The sequence below is a fragment of the Leucoraja erinacea genome, chromosome 12, assembly GCF_028641065.1.
Source record: "Leucoraja erinacea ecotype New England chromosome 12, Leri_hhj_1, whole genome shotgun sequence".
NCBI classification, from domain to species: domain Eukaryota; kingdom Metazoa; phylum Chordata; class Chondrichthyes; order Rajiformes; family Rajidae; genus Leucoraja; species Leucoraja erinaceus.
Genome location: NC_073388.1, coordinates 37,026,150 through 37,046,307, shown reverse-complemented (window position 1 = coordinate 37,046,307; position 20,158 = coordinate 37,026,150). Strand labels below are relative to the sequence as shown.

The following is a 20,158-nucleotide window of genomic DNA, read 5'->3' as shown; positions in this document are numbered from 1 at the left end:
CAGTTGTTAAATAAAGATATACTCCGTTTACGTCGTCGTACGAGCCTTATTATACAAATAACTCAACATGGTATCAGAAATGTAGAACCTGCATCCAAGAGAGAAGGAAGTGGGAGACTTGTAAAAAAAATAGAAGAGAAAGGGGTATTGTTTTGGCGGGAAATGGGAGACGAGCCGGCAGATATGGCGCAACCCACACCAACTGCTACGTTCACAATACAGCCTCCAGAGCCATTCGATTTTACCAAGCCTCTAGAATGGGAGCTTGCAAGCAATTTAAACGCGACGTCGGCAGAAAACCAGGTGAACACGTTAGTGTATTGCATGGGCGATGAAGCCGAAGATGTGCTAAAGGGGCTAACGCTAACTGCAGATGAGAGGAGGATGTACACGGATGTCAAGGCGGGCTTTGATGCATTTTTTGTACCTAAAAAGAATGTAATCTACGAAAGAGCCACGTTCAATCAGCGTGTGCAACTGCCAGGAGAAACGGTGGATTCCTTCATCACTGCTCTATACAGATTAGCTGAACACTGCAACTATGGACAGTTACAGAACGAGCTGATCCGCGACAGGTTAGTGGTCGGGCTGAGAAACGTCTCACTGTCAGAAAAGCTAAAGCTAGACAGAGACCTAACCCTTGGAACTGCTATAACAAAAACAAGGCAGTCTGAAGAAGTTAGACGACAGTGGTCTGACTTAAGAGGAGAAAATAGCGGTGCTAGCAAGTGCTCTAATGTTGTTGCTGTGCATGCTAAAAGCTACAGAAAACCCAAATTTCCCTCAAAGTCTCAGCCACAAGCACAAACACCAGGCAAAAATAAACTTAATACATGGCCACAGTCAGGTTCAAAGGCCTGTTATAGATGTGGAAAAATGCCCTCGCATGGGAAAATGGAATGCCCTGCTAAAGATGCTGTGTGTCACAACTGTGGCAAAAAGGGACATTATGGCAAAGTGTGCAGAAAAAGTGCAAAATCTCTCAATGCTGTCACTACAGAGGAAGAAGAGAGCTTTTTCCTGGGAGCCATGGATGCTGGAAAAGACCCATGTACGGTGCAGCTACAAGTGAGACAAAAAAAAGTGTGCTTTAAAATAGACATGGTGCTGATGTCACCGCCATGCCAACGGAGGTGTACCATGACATTACAGGGGGGCATGATGTGAAGCGCCTGGCAGTGTCGACACGCCCATTGTTTGGGCCAGGGGCATGCACACGAGCCTGCGGCTGCTGTACAGAGTTGCTAAATAAAGATAAACTCCGTTTAAGTCGTCGTACGAGCCTTATTATACAAATAACTCGACACTCCCCACTGTGGTTTCTCCCACTACCCAATGACCATGTTCCTTTTCCCACCCTACTGTCCCCTAATTCCATTTAACCATTCTTCATTCCTCTCTTGCCATATCTGTTCTTTTGTCTCATTTTGACCTCCAACCTGCCAATAAATCCACTCATCTGCAATCACCACCCCACCCACCTGTATCCACTCTCTTTTCCATCTTTCTCCCCACTACTTCATCAGTCTGAAGAAAGATCCCAACCCAAAATGTTATCTGCCCATTTGACCCTGTGAGATTCTCCAGAACTGCAGTAATTTGGATTTAATACTTTTGTCTGTCAGAAAATTGAATTGAACACATTCAGGGTGGCTTTTATTTGGAACCAGATAGATAAAAGAAAAAAATAGATCAAGTCTATAGGAATGTTCAAACCTTCGTTGCATTTCAAACAAAGTAATGCATTATGGGATTCTGCTGCATATCTTGAAATAACATTTTAGATTGAGAAACAAAAATGACTTTGATAAAACATGTCAGTCCAAGAATTGGCTGTTTTTCATGTGCGTATTTTTTTGCTATTCCTGCAATTTAAATAATTAAAGAATGTTGGTATATTTTTGTTTTAATAGTTTTATGGAAATATTATACGGATTGGTAAGGATTTTTGCAGAGCTCATAGAAACATATAAAATAGGTGCAGGAGTATGCCATTCGGCCCTTCGAGCCTGCACCGCCATTCAATATGATCATGGCTGATCATCCAACTCATGAATAAGATAAAATAATAATTTCAGTTGCTCATTCAAGGTAACAACATCAATAAGGAAGTTTTGCAGGTATTTTCTAATGGGAGTACAACACCGGGATAACCACAATACCCAGGTTATTGTAAAATTCACCTTAAGTTGACAAAAACTTAAGTTGAAAAAATATATTTCCTTTTATATAAAAATTACTACACAATGAACAGCAAAGTAGCTTTTAATAGAAAACCAAAAATAATTGCAATGTTATATGAAACAAGCCTCTGTTAAGTTCTAAAACACTACATCAGATATATTTTGGAATACAAATTGCATTTCCAAGTAAAGATGATACACCAAATGATTGACAAAGAATGTTTCACTGTAAAATATTAATAATAATCACAATATAACTGGATCGAGCAAATAATTCTTTAAAATTGCATAAATGTAAACTTACTTTACAACGTAGACAAAAGTGAATTTGATAGTTGCAATGTTGCCAATTTATTAAACTTTTTGGACATAAAAATGTAGATAATAATAAATTGCACAAAAAGAACAAAATCAAAAATCAAAGCGTAGAAATAATTAAGTTAAATGAGGGCAACGTCCCACATGAAAAATAATTTAAACACAGAAATGACTACAAAAATAGAACATTTTCAAAATAAGCTAATGGAAAGTTGTGAACCAAGACTATAGCTGATGAGGGTACTGTAATGGCACATTTATTTAATTTAAACAGGAGTAGCATCCATACCATATTTTAATTTATACACAGGCAAGATGAACTGCATTCGCTTAGCATTACTGTACATACCCATCAGATTTTTCAAACTGGAATTAATGCAAGCAACCCCAAACTGACCTTGGCAGATCATCTTGAGCAACTGAGTGTCAAAATATTGGCTTTATTTTGGAAAATAATTTTGAAAGATGGGTTATGTCCACTTTTAGGAAGCATCATAGTCATCATCATCTTCATGTTTCCGTTTCAATGGGTTTAACTCAGTGGTGCTACTCGGGTTTGAGACCATGTTAGTTGTGATAAGGATATTTTTTGATCCAATCAGAGATTGATTTATCAGCACATTTTGGACTGCAGTTGATGAAGAGATCCAAGTGGCTGCAAGATAAAGTGTGCGATTGTTGAAGAGTTTATCCAAAAAGCATATTTACAAAACCAAAGCAAAGAAACAAATTCATCAATTTTACAATACAGTCTAGTTTAGAGATATGGTGTGGAAACAGGCCCTTACTTGGATTTACTATGCATTGTTGGGTCACAGGTGTCACTGAACTATAATGTTTAAAGTAAACTGAAATATTAAGAATGTCAATGTAGTAGAATAATGCAAATTCCTTTAACAATAATGGGTGGGAAGTAGTAAAATACCTGAGGATAATCCCATATCCCAAATAAATAATGCATTTATTTTCTGTATGGTTTATTTTTATATTTACTTATTATATGGGAGGCCATTCAGCTCAGCGAGTCGATGGTGGATCATTAAGCATTACCATCATTCCCACCCCTCCCCTTACTTTCCTGTAATTCATTCTCCCAGATGCCCATCAACTCCACCACTTCTCAAATTACAAGATTGTTATGAGACGAAACCAGAACGTCTGAAGGAAAGTTAAGTGGTCACAGGAAAAATATGCAAACTCCACACAAACAGCACAAGGTCAGTAGCAGGCCGCTGGTGCTACGTAGCAGCAGCATTAATACATTAAATTATTCATTAGATTTAGCACTGCCTGTTATTAAAAGAGCATTTCCATAATTTAAGATTGCAATTTTACCTGGCTTAACAGTAGCTTGTGAAGAAGGGATCTGTACTGTAAATCTCTGTCCAGCTAATGATGCAGGCGTTCCAACTTTTGCTGTAACTGCCAATGTTTGCGATTGTGTACCTGAAAAAGCAAATTTTATACGTTTGAAATATATAGAAATTTACTCAACATTCTGAGGAAGTAGACGCTACTGCAAAATGTAAATTGCGTTTGTCCAAAATATTTGAAGTCCTTCCTTGTTCTAAACAGTTCATGATAGTGTAGTCAGTACCAATATGTAGATACATTAGTAGCTGTAATGTCTTGTGTAAAACCCGGTTGTGACTAGCACAATAAAGAGATAACCGACACTGATGAAATTTGCAAGTACTGCGTTCCATTTAATGATAGTTTGGCCTCAAGAGGGTGATCGCATTTACATGTTGATGATTAATACAAACGTTGCATACATTACATCTCCCCCTACGTCCAAGGCATATAAAGTGTACAGTCATCATGAAATAATTGACATGTTTGTATACATATAAAGGACTTACGAATAGAAAATAGTAATTCATTACTGCTAGACTTATAGCTAATGAATAACGAGACACAGGATATCATTCTTAAGTGCTTTGAAACTAAAACATCACTATCCATCGTTGCTAGACTTGTAGCCAATGAATAATGAGATAATGACGTTATCCTTGCTGTATTCTACCACAATTAACACAGGGCTCTTTATACTTTGAACATCATACTACAAAACTAGAAACTCTATAACTCCGCGTTTTGTTTTTACATTGCCTTCTTTTACTCTTGCCTAACTATTTTACATAACAAGCCGAGTTGGGGGTGTTGACATTCGCCCACTTCTTGTGCGAGTCGTATTTCTGACTCGTTCTGTGTTGTATTTCTGTTGTGTGTGAGTGTGGCTTGGCACGCTGCGAGCAGGTTCTCCAATGCATTACCTTGTGATACAGGCTGTGATTGCTCAGTTTTTGCGCTCTTTTGCTGCGTTGCTCAGCTGCTTTCGTGCGCGGGTCGTATGTCCTCCCTGTTTCTGTGGTACTCAGTACCGTTCTGTGTACAGATGGAGTAGCTCCGAGGGGGTAATGCAGCTGTGCAGCATTAACAATGTGGACATCGAGTTCAAACTAGACTCAAGTTGACATCCTGCCAGAGAACTTGTTCGGAAAGACTGGTCTTGCCTTAATGGTCATACTCTGAACACAAAATGAAGCCTGTGGGACAGGCAAAGGGCAACGTTAAATTAGGTAAGAAGGAATATAGTGTTATCTTTCAAATAGTAAGTGAGGATGTGAAACCCATATTTGGGAAACAGACGTATGAGAAGTTCAGGGTACTTGTGCAAAATAAGATGGTTGATGGGGTGAGCGCGAGCCCAGCATGTGCGAGAGCGCCAGCTACTGGCAAACCACACAGTAGGGGAGTGGGGAAAGCGCCAGTGCCTGACACTGCCGCACCCCACCCCAGCGGCACCCATACCGCGCGAGCCAAACATGATGGAACCTCCCACATGAGCAGCATGGAGAAAAACTCAGTCTGAATTATACACTGCGAAAATCATTGAGGAAAACAGCAAGCTTTTCTAAGGGCTGGGAAAGCTAAAAAAACACAAGTACAACATAGCGCTGCAAGAGACTGCACAACCTAAGAAAAACCCGCCCCTCGTATCCCATATAAGCCCAGGGATAAGGTCAAAGCCGAATTAGAGAACATGGAAAGCTTGGGAGTCATAAAGCCCGTGAGCGAACGGACAGATTGGCGAGTTCAATGACTGTTGTTAGCAAGCCTAATGGCGAAGTCCGCATATGCCTTGACCTGCGTGACCTCAATGCGGCCATTTGCAGGGAGCATTTCCCGATGTAGACGTTCAAGAACATTGCAGCCCGCATGCCGAAGGCAAAATGGTTCTCGAAATATGACGCTACAAGTGGGTATTGGTAGTCCCCACTGAGCGACGACAGCTCGTGCCTGACCACATTTAATACTTCCTTTGGGAGATACCGATACCTCATTCTCCCATTTCGAATCTCATCTGCAAGTGAGATTTGGCAGTGGGCAACGCAGAAAGAGATTGAGAGAACTGTATTACATCATTACATCTCCTCCTTCATTTCTCGTATCACTGAATGAGACGTCATGTCTGGCAGTTGCACTATTTCTGGGTACTTGGAGTAATAGTCCACGACTAGCAAATGGTCAACTCCATCCAGATGTAAGATGTCTCGCCCGACTTCACCCAAAAGGCTGGGCTGCATTAATTCGGTGCACAAGCAACAGTGATGATCAAGAGTGGACTTGCATCTATGAATTCCAAGATGGGCCTCCGGTCTGGAAATCCTCCCCTCATTCATTGCTTTGCCTCACGCACTACATTGAAGAAGTGAACATAGCCCTGGTTACATTAAGGAACTTTGCTTCAGTCCAGACGGCCAATTGATTTGTTCGCCTTATGGCTATGAGATTCGCTTGTTTGAGTTTGACAGCTGTGGCAACGAAATGTGCGATTGCTTGCCAAGAGAACCAGTCTTGCTGCAGGAGGTTAGGACTATTTACTCACACAGCGATGTCGTGCTTACAACCAAATTCTCACCCACTCACTGCCAGCTTGCCTCCGGGTGCCTAGGCGGGCGGGACTACTTGTACCAGTCCACGTTTTAAACAGCCTGGAAGACTTGTGGGTTGTGAACTCAAAACAAAAGTAAAATATTTTAATAATTGCAACAAATCAAAATTAATGATTCATGTTCAAGGTATGATGTTCAAGGTCATGTTCAAGCCATCACTTGATGAATTTAAGAGAGTTAGATAGAGCTCTAGGGGCTAGTGGAGTCAAGGGATATGAGGAGAAGGCAGGCACGGGTTATTGATAGGAGACGATCAGCCATGATCACAATGAATGGCTCGAAGGGCCGAATGGCTTCCTCCTACACCTATTTTCTATGTTTCTATGTATTTGATGTCATCCTGACACCATGTAATGTCTTGTGTAAAACCGGGTTGTGACTACCACAATAAAGAGATGTCCGACATAAGATCTGTGAATAGTGCGTTCCATTTAGATCGGACGAAGTGCGTAGTTACCAGTAGGAATTATGCTCAATGAAGCATTCACATATTATTTCTGCTTCAAATAAAGTCAACTAAACATATTCATTATAAATTATAATAAAGTATCTCAACTCTTTTTACATGTTTCAATTAATGCAATTTCTATTATTTCTTTCCACTTCCAAACAAATATGTGGTTGGATTATTCAGCGTATGATCAAACTCGGTGAGACCAAGCGCAGACTTAGCGATCGCTTCGCACAACACCTCCACTCAGTTCAAAATAATTAACCTGATCTCCTGGTGGCTCAGCACTTCAACTCCCCCTCCCATCACGAATCCGACCTTTCTGTCCAGGGCCTCCTCCAAGGCCAGAGTGAGGCCCACCATAAATTGGAGGAGCAGCACCTCATATTTCGCTTGAGCAGTTTACACCCCAGCGGTATGAACAATGACTTCTCCAATTTCAGGTAGTCCCTGCTTTCTCCTCTGCTTTCCAGCTCTCATTCAACCCACTGTCTCCATCTCTTCCTTTCTTCATCCCGTCCCCCCGACCCTCACATCAGAGTGAAGAAGGGTCTCGACCCAAAATGTCGCCTATTTCCTTTAGAGCAAGGGAAATAGGCGACACCCGCTGAGTTTCTCCAGCATTTTTGTCTACCCATTTACACAAGTTCTGTTATCGCACTTTGCTCACCCACTCCCAACACGTATGGGGCAATTTTACAGAGACAAGCTAACCTACAAAGCGAATGCGTCTTTGGGATGTGGGAAAAAACCCACACGCTTGCAGGGAGAAGGTGCAAATTCAACACAGACAGTGCCCGAGAACAGGATCGAACACAGATCTCTGGTGTGTGAGGCAGCAAGTCTACCAGCTGTGCCACTATATTTTGTTTTCCAACACACAAAAAATGATAGGTTGATAACTTTGGTCACTAAAAACAAGAAACTATCCATTTTCAGTCTTAAATCTCTAAGTGACACTATGTCCCCCATTACAGCTACTGCAGGGCTCTAGCTTAACTTTTTTTCCCTGTTGCCAGCCGGGCAACCTCGGCAGCTTTTTAGGTTGCCAAATGACAGTTTAGGTGGTCATTTAAGACGGCTTGCATGACGCGTGCGATAATGTGCTCGGGCGAAGTGCGTAGTTACCAGTCGGAATTATACTCAATGAAGCATTTACAGATTATTTCTGCTTCAAATAAAGTCACAAACTAAACATTCACCAATCATGATATATCCCACAATGACATGCAGCAAAATTATAAGACAGTTTCTCAACTCTTTTTACACATTGCAATGAATGCAATTTCTATTAGTTCTTTCCACTTCCAAACAAAAATGTGGTTGGATTATTCAGCATATGATCAACCTGTGTCAATAAATCCTGGACCATGGTAACATATATGCATACGTATAAATGTGAATGTTGCTCATTAAATAACTACAGTACTGATACTCCATATTAAGAGCATTGATTTGCCGTTAAAATGAATTCTGTAATAACGTGTCAACGGTAGCAGTGACAATTGAACACTGCGGTTTTAATGTTTCACGTGTTCACAGTATAATTAATCCATCTTTATAGATTAAAACATATTAACATTGGGAATTAAAACACATTTGATTGAATTCCGTTATCAAACGCTCTGAAGACATTTCCAGGACAATATGGTCAGGGAGGGGGTGTGTGTATGAATCAGTGCGGAGGAATAGATGGCGGGTGGGGGGGGGGGGGGTTGTTAGAAGGCAATCGGTGCAGAATGGATGGATGGAGGCAGGTGAATTAGTACGTGTTGGTTGGAGTAGGTAAAATTGTGAGGGGAGAGCACGGGGGATGTCAGTGGTGTTGAATGGGGGTAGACAAAAGTGCTGGAGAAACTCAGCGGGTGAGGCATCATCTATGGAGCGAAGGAAATAGGCAACGTTTCGGGTCGAGACCCTTCTTTAGACTGTTCCCCCATTGTTCTTGAATGGGAGGATCAGTACAGGATGGATGGGATGGGGGGGGGGGGGGGGGGGGGGGGGGGGGAAGGATCAGTACAGTGTGGATCGGAGAGTCTGTGCAGCATGAATGGGTGATCACTACAGGATGAATAGAAACATGGAAAATAGGTGCAGGAATAGGCCATTCGGCCCTTCGAGCCTGCACCTCCATTCAATATGATCATAGCTGATCATCCAACTCAGTATCCTGTACCTGCCTTCTCTCCATACCCCCTGATCCCTATAGCCACAAGGGCCACATCTAACTCCCTCTTAAATATAGCAAATGAACTGGCCTCAACTACCTTCTGTGGCAGAGAATTACAGAGATTCACCACTCTGTGTGAAAAATGTTTTCCTCATCTCGGTACTAAAAGATTTCCCCCTTATCCTTAAACTGTGACCCCTTGTTCTGGACTTCCCCAACATCGGGAACAATCTTCCTGCATCTAGCCTGTCCAACCCCTTAAGAATTTTGTAAGTTTCCATAAGATCCCCCCTCAATTTTCTAAATTCTAGCAAGTACAAGCCGAGTCTATCCAGTCTTTCTTCATATGAAAGTCCTGACATCTCAGGAATCAGTCTGGTGACTCTTCTCTGTACTCCCTCTATGGCAAGACTGTCTTTCCTCAGATTAGCAGACCAAAACTGCACGCAATACTCCAGGTGTGGTCTCACCAAGACCCTGTACAACTGCAGTAGAACCTCCCTGCTCCTATACTCAAATCCTTTTGCTATGAATGCTAACATACCATTCGCTTTCTTCACTGCCTGCAGCACCTGCATGCCTACTTTCAATGACTGATGTACCATAACACCCAGGTCTCGCTGCATCTCCCCCTTTCCTAATGGGCCACCATTCAGATAATAGTCTACTTTCCTGTTTTTGCCACCAAAGTGGATAACCTCACATTTATCCACATTATACTGCATCTGCCATGCATTTGCCCACTCACCCAGCCTATCCAAGTCACCTTGCAGCCTCCTAGCATCCTCCTCACAGCTAACACTGCCTCCCAGCTTCGTGTCATCCGCAAACTTGGAGATGTTGCATTCAATTCCCTCAGCTAAATCATTAATATATATTGTAAATAGTTGGGGTCTCAGCACTGAGCCTTGCGGTACCCCACTAGTCACTGCCTGCCATTGTGAAAATAACCCGTTTACTCCTGCTCTTTGCTTCCAGTCTGCCAGCCAATTCTCTATCCACATCAATACTGAACCACCAATACCGTGTGCTTTAAGTTTGTATACCAATCTCTTATGTGGGACCTTGTCGAAAGCCTTCTGAAAGTCTTCTGAAAGTCCAGATATTGCACATCCATTGGTTCTCCCTAGCCACTCTACTAGTTACATCCTCGAAAAATTCTATAAGATTTGTCAGACATGATTTACCTCTCATAAATCCATGCTGACTTTGTCCAATGATTTCACCACTTTCCAAATGTGTTGCTATCCCATCTTTAATAACTGATTCTAGCAGTTTCCCCACTACCGATGTTAGACTAACTGGCCTTTAATTCCCCGTTTTCTCTCTCCCTCCCTTTTTAAAAAGTGGGGTTACATTAGCTACCCTCCAATCCTCAGGAACTAATCCAGAATCCAAAGAGTTTTGAAAAATGATCACTAATGCATCCACTATTTCTGGGGCTACTTCCTTAAGTACTCTGGGATGCAGCCTAGCTGGCCCTGGGGATTTATCGGCCTTCAATCCATTGAATTTACCTAACACCACTTCCCGGTTAACCTGGATTTCACTCAGTTCCTCCATCTCATTTAACACCCGGTCCCTTGCTATTTCCGGCAGATTATTTATGTCTTCCTTAGTGAAGACAGAACCAAAGTAATTATTCAATTGGTCTGCCATGTCCTTGTTCCCCATGATCAACTCACCTGTTTCTGACTGCAAGGGACCTACATTTGTTTTAACTAATCTTTTTCTCTTCACGTATCTATAAAAACTTTTGCAGACAGTTTTTATGTTCCATGCCAGTTTTCTTTCATAATCTATTTTCCCTTTCCTAATTAAGCCGCTTTGTCCTCCTCTGCTGGACTGGTAGGCTGCTTTTTCTGGCTAATTTGTATGCTTCATCTTTTGTTTTGATACTATCCCTGATTTCCCTTGTAATCCATGGATGTACTGCCTTCCCTGATTTGTTCTTTTGCCAAACTGGGATGAACAATTGTTGTAGCTCATCCATGCCACGCACAACAAGACTGCTAACTAACCCTTCTTCATTACTCAATACCCAGTCTAGAATAGTCTGCTCTCTCGTTGGTTCCTCTACATGTTGGTTTAGAAAACTATCCCGCATACATTCCAAGAAATCCTCTTCCTCAGCCCCCTTGCCAATTTGATTTACCCAATCTATATGTAGATTGAAGTCACCCATTATAACTATTTTACCTTTGTAGCACGCATTTCTAATTTCCTGTTTGATGCCATCCCCAACTACACTACTACTGTTAGGTGACCATACACAACTCCCACTAGTGTTTTCTGCCCCTTAGTGTTTCGCAGCTCTACCCATATCGATTCCACATCCTCCAAGCTAATGTCCTTCCTTTCTATTGCGTTAATCTCCTCTCTAACCAGCAACGCTACCCCACCTCCTTTTCCTTTCTGTTTATCACTCCTGAATATTGAATATCCATGGATGTTGAGCTCCCAGCCTTGGTCACCCTGGAGCCATGTCTCCATGATCCCAACAATATCATAGTCATTAATAGCTATCTGCACATTCAACTCATCCACTTTATTACGAATGCTCCTTGCATTGAGACACAAAGCCTTCAGGCTTGTTTTTACAACACTCCTGCCGTGAGACAGGGCTTTAAAGAAGGGTCTCGACCCGAAACATCACCCAATTTCTTCTATCCAGAGATGCTTGCTGCTCCATGGAGTTTTCCCGCACAATTAAAGCATGGAATAGTCTTCACCCTACCATAGTTACCCAACCAGATGCAACTAAATTTAAGGCAGCTCTTTTTTTCCCCAGAAGAACCTTTTTGCTTAATTCCACGCCAAGAGAGTTTTATTGTCATATGTCCCAGATAGGACAATGAAATTCTTGCTTGCTGCAGCACAACAGAATATGTAAACATAATACAGAACAGGAGGTAATAGTTCAGTGTGTTTAAATACCATAGACCATATAAATATATATATATATATACACACAATAAATAAACAGATAAAGTGCAATAGGCTGTTATTGTTCAGGGTTTGGAGTTTGGTGATGGACCCACCACCACCTCCAGTTTAAATTCCATTTAGAATATTTTTGGAGGACCAGGAAATCAAGAAGCAAGAGTTACTCTAGGGAGTTACTCCAGCTCCACGGAGTGATTCGCTGTGAGGCGGGCGATGATGTGCTGGCCGTGGTGGTGCGCATGTGCAGGGGGAAGGATGCGCTGACCATGGTCAAGTGAGTATGTGTAAGGCGGGCGGCCGTGCCGGCGGACGAGGAGCGGAGAACCGGCGGCCCGGACAAGTATGGCAGGCTGAGACGGAGAGTGACAGAGAGAGAGAGATAGAGAGGGGGTCCCGCTCAGAGTTGAACGGCATGCGTCCCGGGTGCTTGCCAAGGCAGGTAAAATGGCATGACTTTTAGGTTGCCCGGCAGGACGTTAGGTGGCCATTGGCACCCGTTAATTTCGAGCCCTGATGAATGGTTATTCATCAAACTCAAAAAGTAAATCAATTACTTAGGAACTGCCACCTGTATTCTAATTACCATCATCAGCTGACAAGTTTCAGGCCTGAAATGTTTACTATTTATTTTCCAGACCACCAATACCTGCGGAATATTTCCAGGATTTTCGATTATATTTTAAATTTTCAATATCTGCAACCTTAATATTTTTATGAATAATATTATTTTAAGAACATACATCAGTCAAAAGTCAATACAAATTGTGAATAGGCCATTTAGCCAACCGTATCCACATCATCCATCAAAAACCCACCGTCCCTGATTCTAATTTTTCTCTCACGTCCCCAACAACCTCCTTCTTCCCGACTCACCCAATCCCAATTTTTCTGCCACTCAATACATAATGGGCAGTTTACAGTCACCAATTAACCCACCAGCATATCTGTGGCCGTGGGAGGAAATTGGACGCCAGAGGAAAATCCACACAATCATGTCAACAATGTACTAAACTCAACCCAGTTATGGACTGATCATTTGTCCTGTCCCTTCTCTCCATAAAGCTAGGCTAACTGGATTGCATCATCTCTGAAAAAAAAAATCTCAAGGTGCAATAGTTATTTTTGTGTATAGCACAAATTGTTGGAGGAACTCAGCGAGCCTTGCAACATCTGTGGATCAATGGACAGGTGACATTTCAGGTTGGGACCCTTCTTTGGTTACCCTTTTATATAAGGAATACCAGAATGGCACAGGGGTGCAGTGGTAGAGTGGCTGCCTTACAGCACCAGAGACCTGTATTCGATACTAATTAAGGGAGCTAATTCTTGGAATTTGTATGTTCTCCCTGTACCATGTGCTCTGGCTTCCTTCCACATTCCAAAGACATACAGGTGTGTACCTTAATTGGCTTCTGTAAATTGTCCGTAGTGTGTAGAATAGTGCTAGTGTACAGGTGATTGCTGGTCAACATGGACGTGGGTGGGCCGAAGGGACCTATGACAGTGACAATCCACAATGTTATTACAATTGCTGGGGAATGATGTGGGAAATTCTCTGTTTTGCACAATGTTTTAAATATGACAATCATTCTTGCTAACATTTGTAAATATGCAGCATCAAAAATGTATTAGTATCTGTAAAATTACAACTTACCCAATGTTGGTGTGCTGGGTCGACTGGTTACACAATCTCCAACACTTAATCTTGGTACAGTTATTCTTCCAGCGGATGATGCCATCTTCAATGTTAGGGAAATATAAAATTAGTTCAGATGTGCAAAACTGGGTCAGTATCAACTCCAAAGATGCCACATTGATTCATACCTTCTTGTGTACTGACTTCAATTTGTAGTTCGGTGCTGTTAGACAGTATCTATCTGGAGGTAGCCTGGGTCCAGCATATGGTTTTATCAATGGTAGTGGGTTTTGATTCTTCTGTCGAGAAATCTCCAGCAGAAACTAGAGGTGTGAAAATTTAAGTTAGGGTAGTGCTACTTATCATAAACAAAATCATTTTAATGATTAATACTTACATCTCTAGGAGGTGGAGATGTAAATGAATGGTCCATTCGACACTGAATAGCCAACCTGACATCATCAGCATCAACACTTGCCTTTTTAGCGTGACTAGAATAAATTTTAGCATCTTCCAATATTGTGGTAACATACCCTGAAAAATTACAGAAATATCGAAATTATATTTCCCCATCTTGTAACAGAGTGATCACACTCACAAACATCCTAGGGTGTGAAGGAAGGGACAGAGGGACTAAAATAAGGAAAACAAAACAACTCCAAGCTTTAAGAGAGGTTGATAGACAAAGTGCTGGAGTAACTCAGCAGGGCAGGCAACATCTCTGGCGAATAAGGATGGGTGACGTTTCAGGTCAGGACATGTCTTCAGACTGAAAGTAAGGAGGTGGGGTTGAAGTGCTGGAGGTGAGGAAAGACCAGGACCAACCAGGGCCGACAACAAATGACCTCAGGTCAGGCAGTGCCTGGGGGCCTCATTGTGGCATATGGGCGGCACGGAGGCGTAGCGGTAGAGCTACAGCCTTACAGTTCCAGAGTCCCAGGTTCGATCCTAACTATGGGTGCTTGTCTGTATGGAGTATGTACGTTCGCCCCATGACCTGCGTGGGTTTTCTCCGAATATCTTCGGTTTCCTTCCACACTCCAAAGACGTAGAGGTTTATGTAAATTGGCTTGGTATAAATGTTAAATTGTCCCTAGTGTTTTTGGGTAGTGATAATATGCGGGGATCACTGGTCGAAGTGGACTCGGTGGGCCTGTTTAGGCGCTGTATTTCTAAATTGTTGGCTTGGGAAGGTGTGATCTCAAGCGGGAAACAATGTGGAACTGGTAAAACAACTAGGGTGGAGGTAGGAGGGGGGCAGTGTAAGTAGAAGGCTGGCAATAGATGACCAAGGTAGGCCCATAGTTAGCTGGGAAAAGGTGATAATGAATGTATACAGAGGTGCAAACAGTGGAACTGGTAAGAAGATGAGGGCGAGGGAGGAAGGGAAGGCAGGGGGTACTGAAATCAGAGAAAATCAGGTTCTTACCTCTAGGTTGTAAGCTACCCAAACAAAATATGAGGTGCTGATATGCGCGTGGCCTCACTCTGATATTGGAGGACCAGGACAGAAAGGTCACTATAGCAATGGGAAGGGGAGTTAAAATGTTTGGCAATCAAGCCAGAATCTGCATAGGTGTTCAGCAAAACGATTATCTAGTATGCGATTGGTCTCGCCAATATATATGACCCCACACTGAGAGCAGCAGATACAGTAAATGAGATTGGAGAAGGTGTAGGTGAACCTCTGCCTCACCTAAAAGGAATGTCAGTCCCTGGATGGAGTTAAATGAGCAGGTATAAGGATAAGTGTTGCATCTCCTGCAGTTACAGGGGAAAGCTCCTGGGGAGGGGTTGGCTTGGGTGGGAAGGGATGGATGAACCAGGGAGTTGCAGAGGGAACCATCTCTGCGGAAAGCAGAAAGGGGTGGAAATGGGAAGATGTGACAGGTGGTGGGATCCCATTGGAGAGGATATTGTGTTGTATGTGACGTCTGATCTAAACATCCTCCAAAGGCCTCAAGTGACATCCAATGTACTGCCATATTCTATTTCTGGTCCATAATGTCAACATTTCCTTACAATTTCAACATTGCAAGTGTTATTAAATTCTCGGACAAAACTCTGAACATTAATAACCCATTATTTGTTATTTGCACTTTATCAGTTTATTTATTCATGTGTTTTGTAGTCAATGCCTACTATGTTCTGTTGTGACAATAAACTCTCCTGAATTCTTGAATTAACTGCATCTGTCCCACCATACACCGGACAGTCTGCCTGTCAATCAGGAAAACTGGAATTTTTTCCACTGCAGCATCTACTTAAATTACATTCATATTTCTTATCCAAGTATCCCACACTTGTTCTTCTCTAGCTTCTGAAAGGTCATGCCTTATGTATTTACTTACGATAAGTAAATTCCAACATTTGATTAATAACTCTTGGTTCATATTCCGTGATCCCCATATCCTTTAAAATCTGAGCCATAACCTACAGGAAAAAAAGAAATATAAACATCAGTTGCCCCTTAATTATAATTATGGAAAATTTTCTGGTATCTTGAAGTGCACCACTTTATTTTGTTAAATCCTAAATTGTCAGAAATCAACAAATTAGGTTAATAAAACTAATATTCTCAAAATAGAAACTTTGCTGAGTTTGGTACTGCAACCAAAAAAATAAATTAATTGTGTGCAACGGAATCATAGTCCGCATAAGCAGTTAAATTTTTATTGGTGGTCAATGCTCAGTGCAGTTGCACTGGGTTGAAGGATCCATTTAGATGCTGAATGTCTGAGACCTAGATGATCACTGTTCCAGCAACCTGGGTTTAATCCTATTGACCTAGTGTGGACTCCTGTGATGGCATGGGATCCCATGGTTATGCTGGTTTCCTACACATTCCAAAGACATGCAGGACTCTAAGAACTTTTTGAAGCTGGTATACAGCTCAGAATGGAGTAGTGAGAGGTTAAAGATGCATGTGAATACCTCTGCTGGCCGAGTCGCACAGCTGAGAATGCAGCCAGGGACTCCATTCGATCCAGTTGCTTTCTGTGGATTCAGCCACAGGGAAGCTGATCTTATGTCTGTCAGAGTAACCATTGACACAGGCACACCCAAGACTGGTGGGGCTGGTGTCATTCCAAAAGCATATAACATTTTGACAGTTAGAGATAGGATAGAGAGTCAGCATTTCTTTTAGGGTGGAAATGTAAAAAAATTAAAGGGTATAGCATTAAGGTGAGAGGAAAGTTTAAAATAAATGTGAGGGGTACATTTCTTTTACAGAGTGGTGGGGGCCTAGAATGCGCTGCCAATGATGGTGACGTAAGCAGATACGATAATGGCATTACAGAATCATTGAATAGGCACATGGATATATAGGGAATGGTGGGATATAGATCATGTGCAGTCAGAGGGAATTTGTTTAACTTGATATGTGCAGCATAGTCATTGTAGGCCAAAGTTATTGTTCCAGTATTGTATTGGCCTATCTTCCCAGTCCACTATTGTGGTATGTGTTTCAGGAATGCAGATATATCGTAAGAGGTGCCTGTCCCAACTGACCATTCCCTTTTATCTCTTTTACTTTCGGGTAGAAGGTACAGCAGCTTGAAAGCTCAGATGACCCAAACTTAAGCAAAGTGTCTTCCTCACTACAGTCTGACTCCTGAATCAATCACCTCTTTCACACCCCATTCCAGGCGATATGCTGCCACATACTCTCACTCTTAACTATATCCTATTCTATTGTTAGATTTAAAAATTATTTTCCACTACTCTGATTTTTCAGTACTGTCTTTCAACATTCTGTTGTTTTGCACTTGTACTTGAATGGATATCTCCTGCAGTTGACCTAGTACTCCTTACTGGCCCTTTGTCCACTGTCCTCTGCTGTTGCCGACTCCCTGCAACTTCTGGTTCCTGGCATTTTACCATTTCTGCAATGTGAGATATATCCTCCACATTTTCTCACACATAGACCATTTTGACACAATGAGTGTATGCCAATTCACAGGGTAATCCAGTCATATTTCTCTGCAACCTATTCCCCCTACATTTTCATCAATTTTCCTCAGATTCTACTAGTCACCTATGGACAATTTACTTAGAACATTATAGCCCTTCAGCCCAGATGTCTCTGCTGAAAATGCTGACACATTCGACTGATCCCTTCAGCCTAGGTGATGAGTGCAAATTTTAAGAACTATGAAGAAGTTCATGGAAGCGAAGGAATTAAGAGAAATTAGTTGTGATGTCTTGGACCATATACAAATTAACAAAGAGGAGCTATTGGCAGTGTTAAAGCATGTTAATGTCGATAAATCCCCAGGGCCTGACCGATTGCATCCTCACACATAGGAGGTAGAAGATTGTTTTTTGGACCGGAGGCCTGTGATTGGTGTGCCTTGGCATTGGCACTTGGTTTATATCAATAATTTGTATGAGAATGTACAGGCCATGATTAGAAAGCCTACAAAAAACTTTCCAAAAAGATCACAGAGTTTAAACAGCAGCCCAGCTCCACCAACGCTACCTGCTTTATATGTATCCTCGTTCTCATTTCTCATCATCCATAGATGGAGACTATTCATTAGTCATGTGAACGAAAAAAAATATTGCGGTGAAAATCGTGAACTTCGTGCTTTTGCGTTTTTTTTACCTTGCTGCAAGCTTAGCGGGGCTTCATATGGTCCAGATCACAACGTTGTTTGCATTTATTGATGTTGCTGCCGATAAACTATAGGCCATGAGTTCTCTGAACAATTTTACAAGCGCGAACCCCACCGCTACTTGACAACTCACAATTAGAGCTTAACAAATTCGATTGATCTTCAACCTTTCCCAGAGACTTCACGTAGTCTAGGGGATAAATGCGTCTCATGAAACACTGCGCAGTCAGACACCCTTTGGCTAACATTGATATGTTGTTGCTGTCGGGTCTGACTTCGCGCTCCTTTCCCAAAACTAGTGGCTGTGAGAATCTGTTGTTTCCAACTCGGCTTTTCCTTCTCTCTGCCGAGCAGGAACGCTACAGCGCGTGGGAACACCGACCATTAGCTGCAGTAAGTAAGTAGGACAGTATGTAATTAGGACAGTAAGTACGCCGGGCATCGAGGGACTCGAACCCCTACCTGCGCATCCCGCGGAACACTCTTCGGCGCCGCCATCTTTCCCTGTCCATCCACTTCCGCCAACGCGATGCCTCACTTCCCGGAGCGGCGACGGGCCTCACCTCGACCTCGACCACGACCACGACCAGGCCCCGGGCCCCGGCAGCGCTGCTTCACCCGCGGACGGAGCACCGTGAACACACCACGGTCTCGTACAACTATAATATAAACACTAAATGCTGGAGTAACGCAGCGGGACAGGCAGCTTGTCTGGAGAGAAGGAATATGTGATGTTTCCGGGTCGGAACCTTTCTTCACACTGGTCTGAAGAAGGTTCTCCAACCGAAACGTCACCTATTCCTAGGTAGACAAAAATGCTGGAGAAACTCAGCGGGTGCAGCAGCATCTATGGAGTGAAGGAAATAGGCAACGTTTCGGGCCGAAACCCTTCTTCAGACATCACCCATTCCTCTTCTCCAGAGATGAAGCCTGTCCGGCAGAGTTACTCCAGCATTTGTCTCTATCTGTGGTGTAAACCAGCAGCTTCCTCGACATTCGGCAGCATCGTGAGTCGGGTCTTTCCCTGACCGTTGTCTCTTGGTTTACATATAGGGTGATTTCACCAAAGGTCAAATGAGCGTAGATCCCCCCTCACGTGACCGAAAATTTTAACTGGAGGACATCTCTCAGTTTGGTACATGTAAGTGAATGGGGAAACACGCACTTTCCCACCCGTTAAAAACATGGAAAACGGCCGATTTTTGAGCTGAAATTTTCTGTGCTAGTCGGGGTGACAGTGAAGCACAGCGACCTACATTTTCAGGCAAAAAAAAGATAGAAAGTAAGGTAATTACAAGAGGGAACTGAAGGTAGAAAACGGCGGAAGTGAACAGCTGACATTTGCCGTGGTGATTTTAAGATCCAAAATATCGGGAATTATCGCGTTTGCTCGCTGAATTTCATCAAAAGTAAGTTAATAATGCCTTACTGAGAGATGTCCTCCAGTTAAAATTTTCGGTCACGTGAGGGGGGATCTACGCTCATTTGACCTTTGGTGAAATCACCCTATTCAAGGTTGGAGCATGTTTGAAAATCAAACAGTATGTTACTGACAGTTTAATATTTGAATGGAGATGTTAATCCTCGGACTATCTTTACTGGCTTTATTTAGCAATGTTACAAAATTTTGAGATTTAAAAAATCAAGTCTGTAATTTATCCCATCAGATAAAGCATAAAAATAAGTTTAATTTGACACTTTCATATCTTCAGTATTAAAAAAGTCATGGCCATTTTCATACTCGAAAATTAGCATCTTGTTCCCTATAGGGTGATTTCACGAAAGGTCACTGGATCATAGATCCTCACCTACGTGACCGCAAAATTTAACTGGAGTACAAACGTCACTTCCAGTACATGTTATTGATGCTAGAAAC

The 20,158-nt window shown here is 42.3% G+C and overlaps 1 protein-coding gene across 1 annotated transcript; it reads right to left on the bottom strand.

Annotated features, from left to right (window-relative positions):
* Positions 1 to 2,249: 2,249 nt before the first annotated feature.
* On the bottom strand, positions 2,250 to 19,114 carry taf9 (TAF9 RNA polymerase II, TATA box binding protein (TBP)-associated factor). The gene is made up of 7 exons (XM_055643943.1): positions 18,745 to 19,114; positions 16,015 to 16,096; positions 14,061 to 14,197; positions 13,852 to 13,986; positions 13,682 to 13,766; positions 3,837 to 3,947; positions 2,250 to 3,156 (listed from the first exon to the last, which is right to left on the bottom strand). Exons 1-7 carry the CDS (start codon positions 18,778 to 18,780, stop codon positions 2,984 to 2,986), a joined length of 759 nt encoding a protein of 252 aa, XP_055499918.1. The 5' UTR covers positions 18,781 to 19,114; the 3' UTR covers positions 2,250 to 2,983.
* Between the last annotated feature and the right edge of the window lie 1,044 nt (positions 19,115 to 20,158).

Excerpts from the sequence above, each read along its gene's own strand:
- taf9 (XM_055643943.1), bottom strand. The coding sequence starts at position 18,780 with ATGGCGGCGCCGAAGAGTGTTCCGCGGGATGCGCAG. Across the intron at positions 13,987-14,060 it reads CATCTCCACCTCCTAGAGAT|TTTCTGCTGGAGATTTCTCG; the intron begins GTAAGTATTAAT and ends TCACACCTCTAG. Across the intron at positions 3,948-13,681 it reads ACCCAGCACACCAACATTGG|GTACACAATCGCAAACATTG; the intron begins GTAAGTTGTAAT and ends TTGCTTTTTCAG.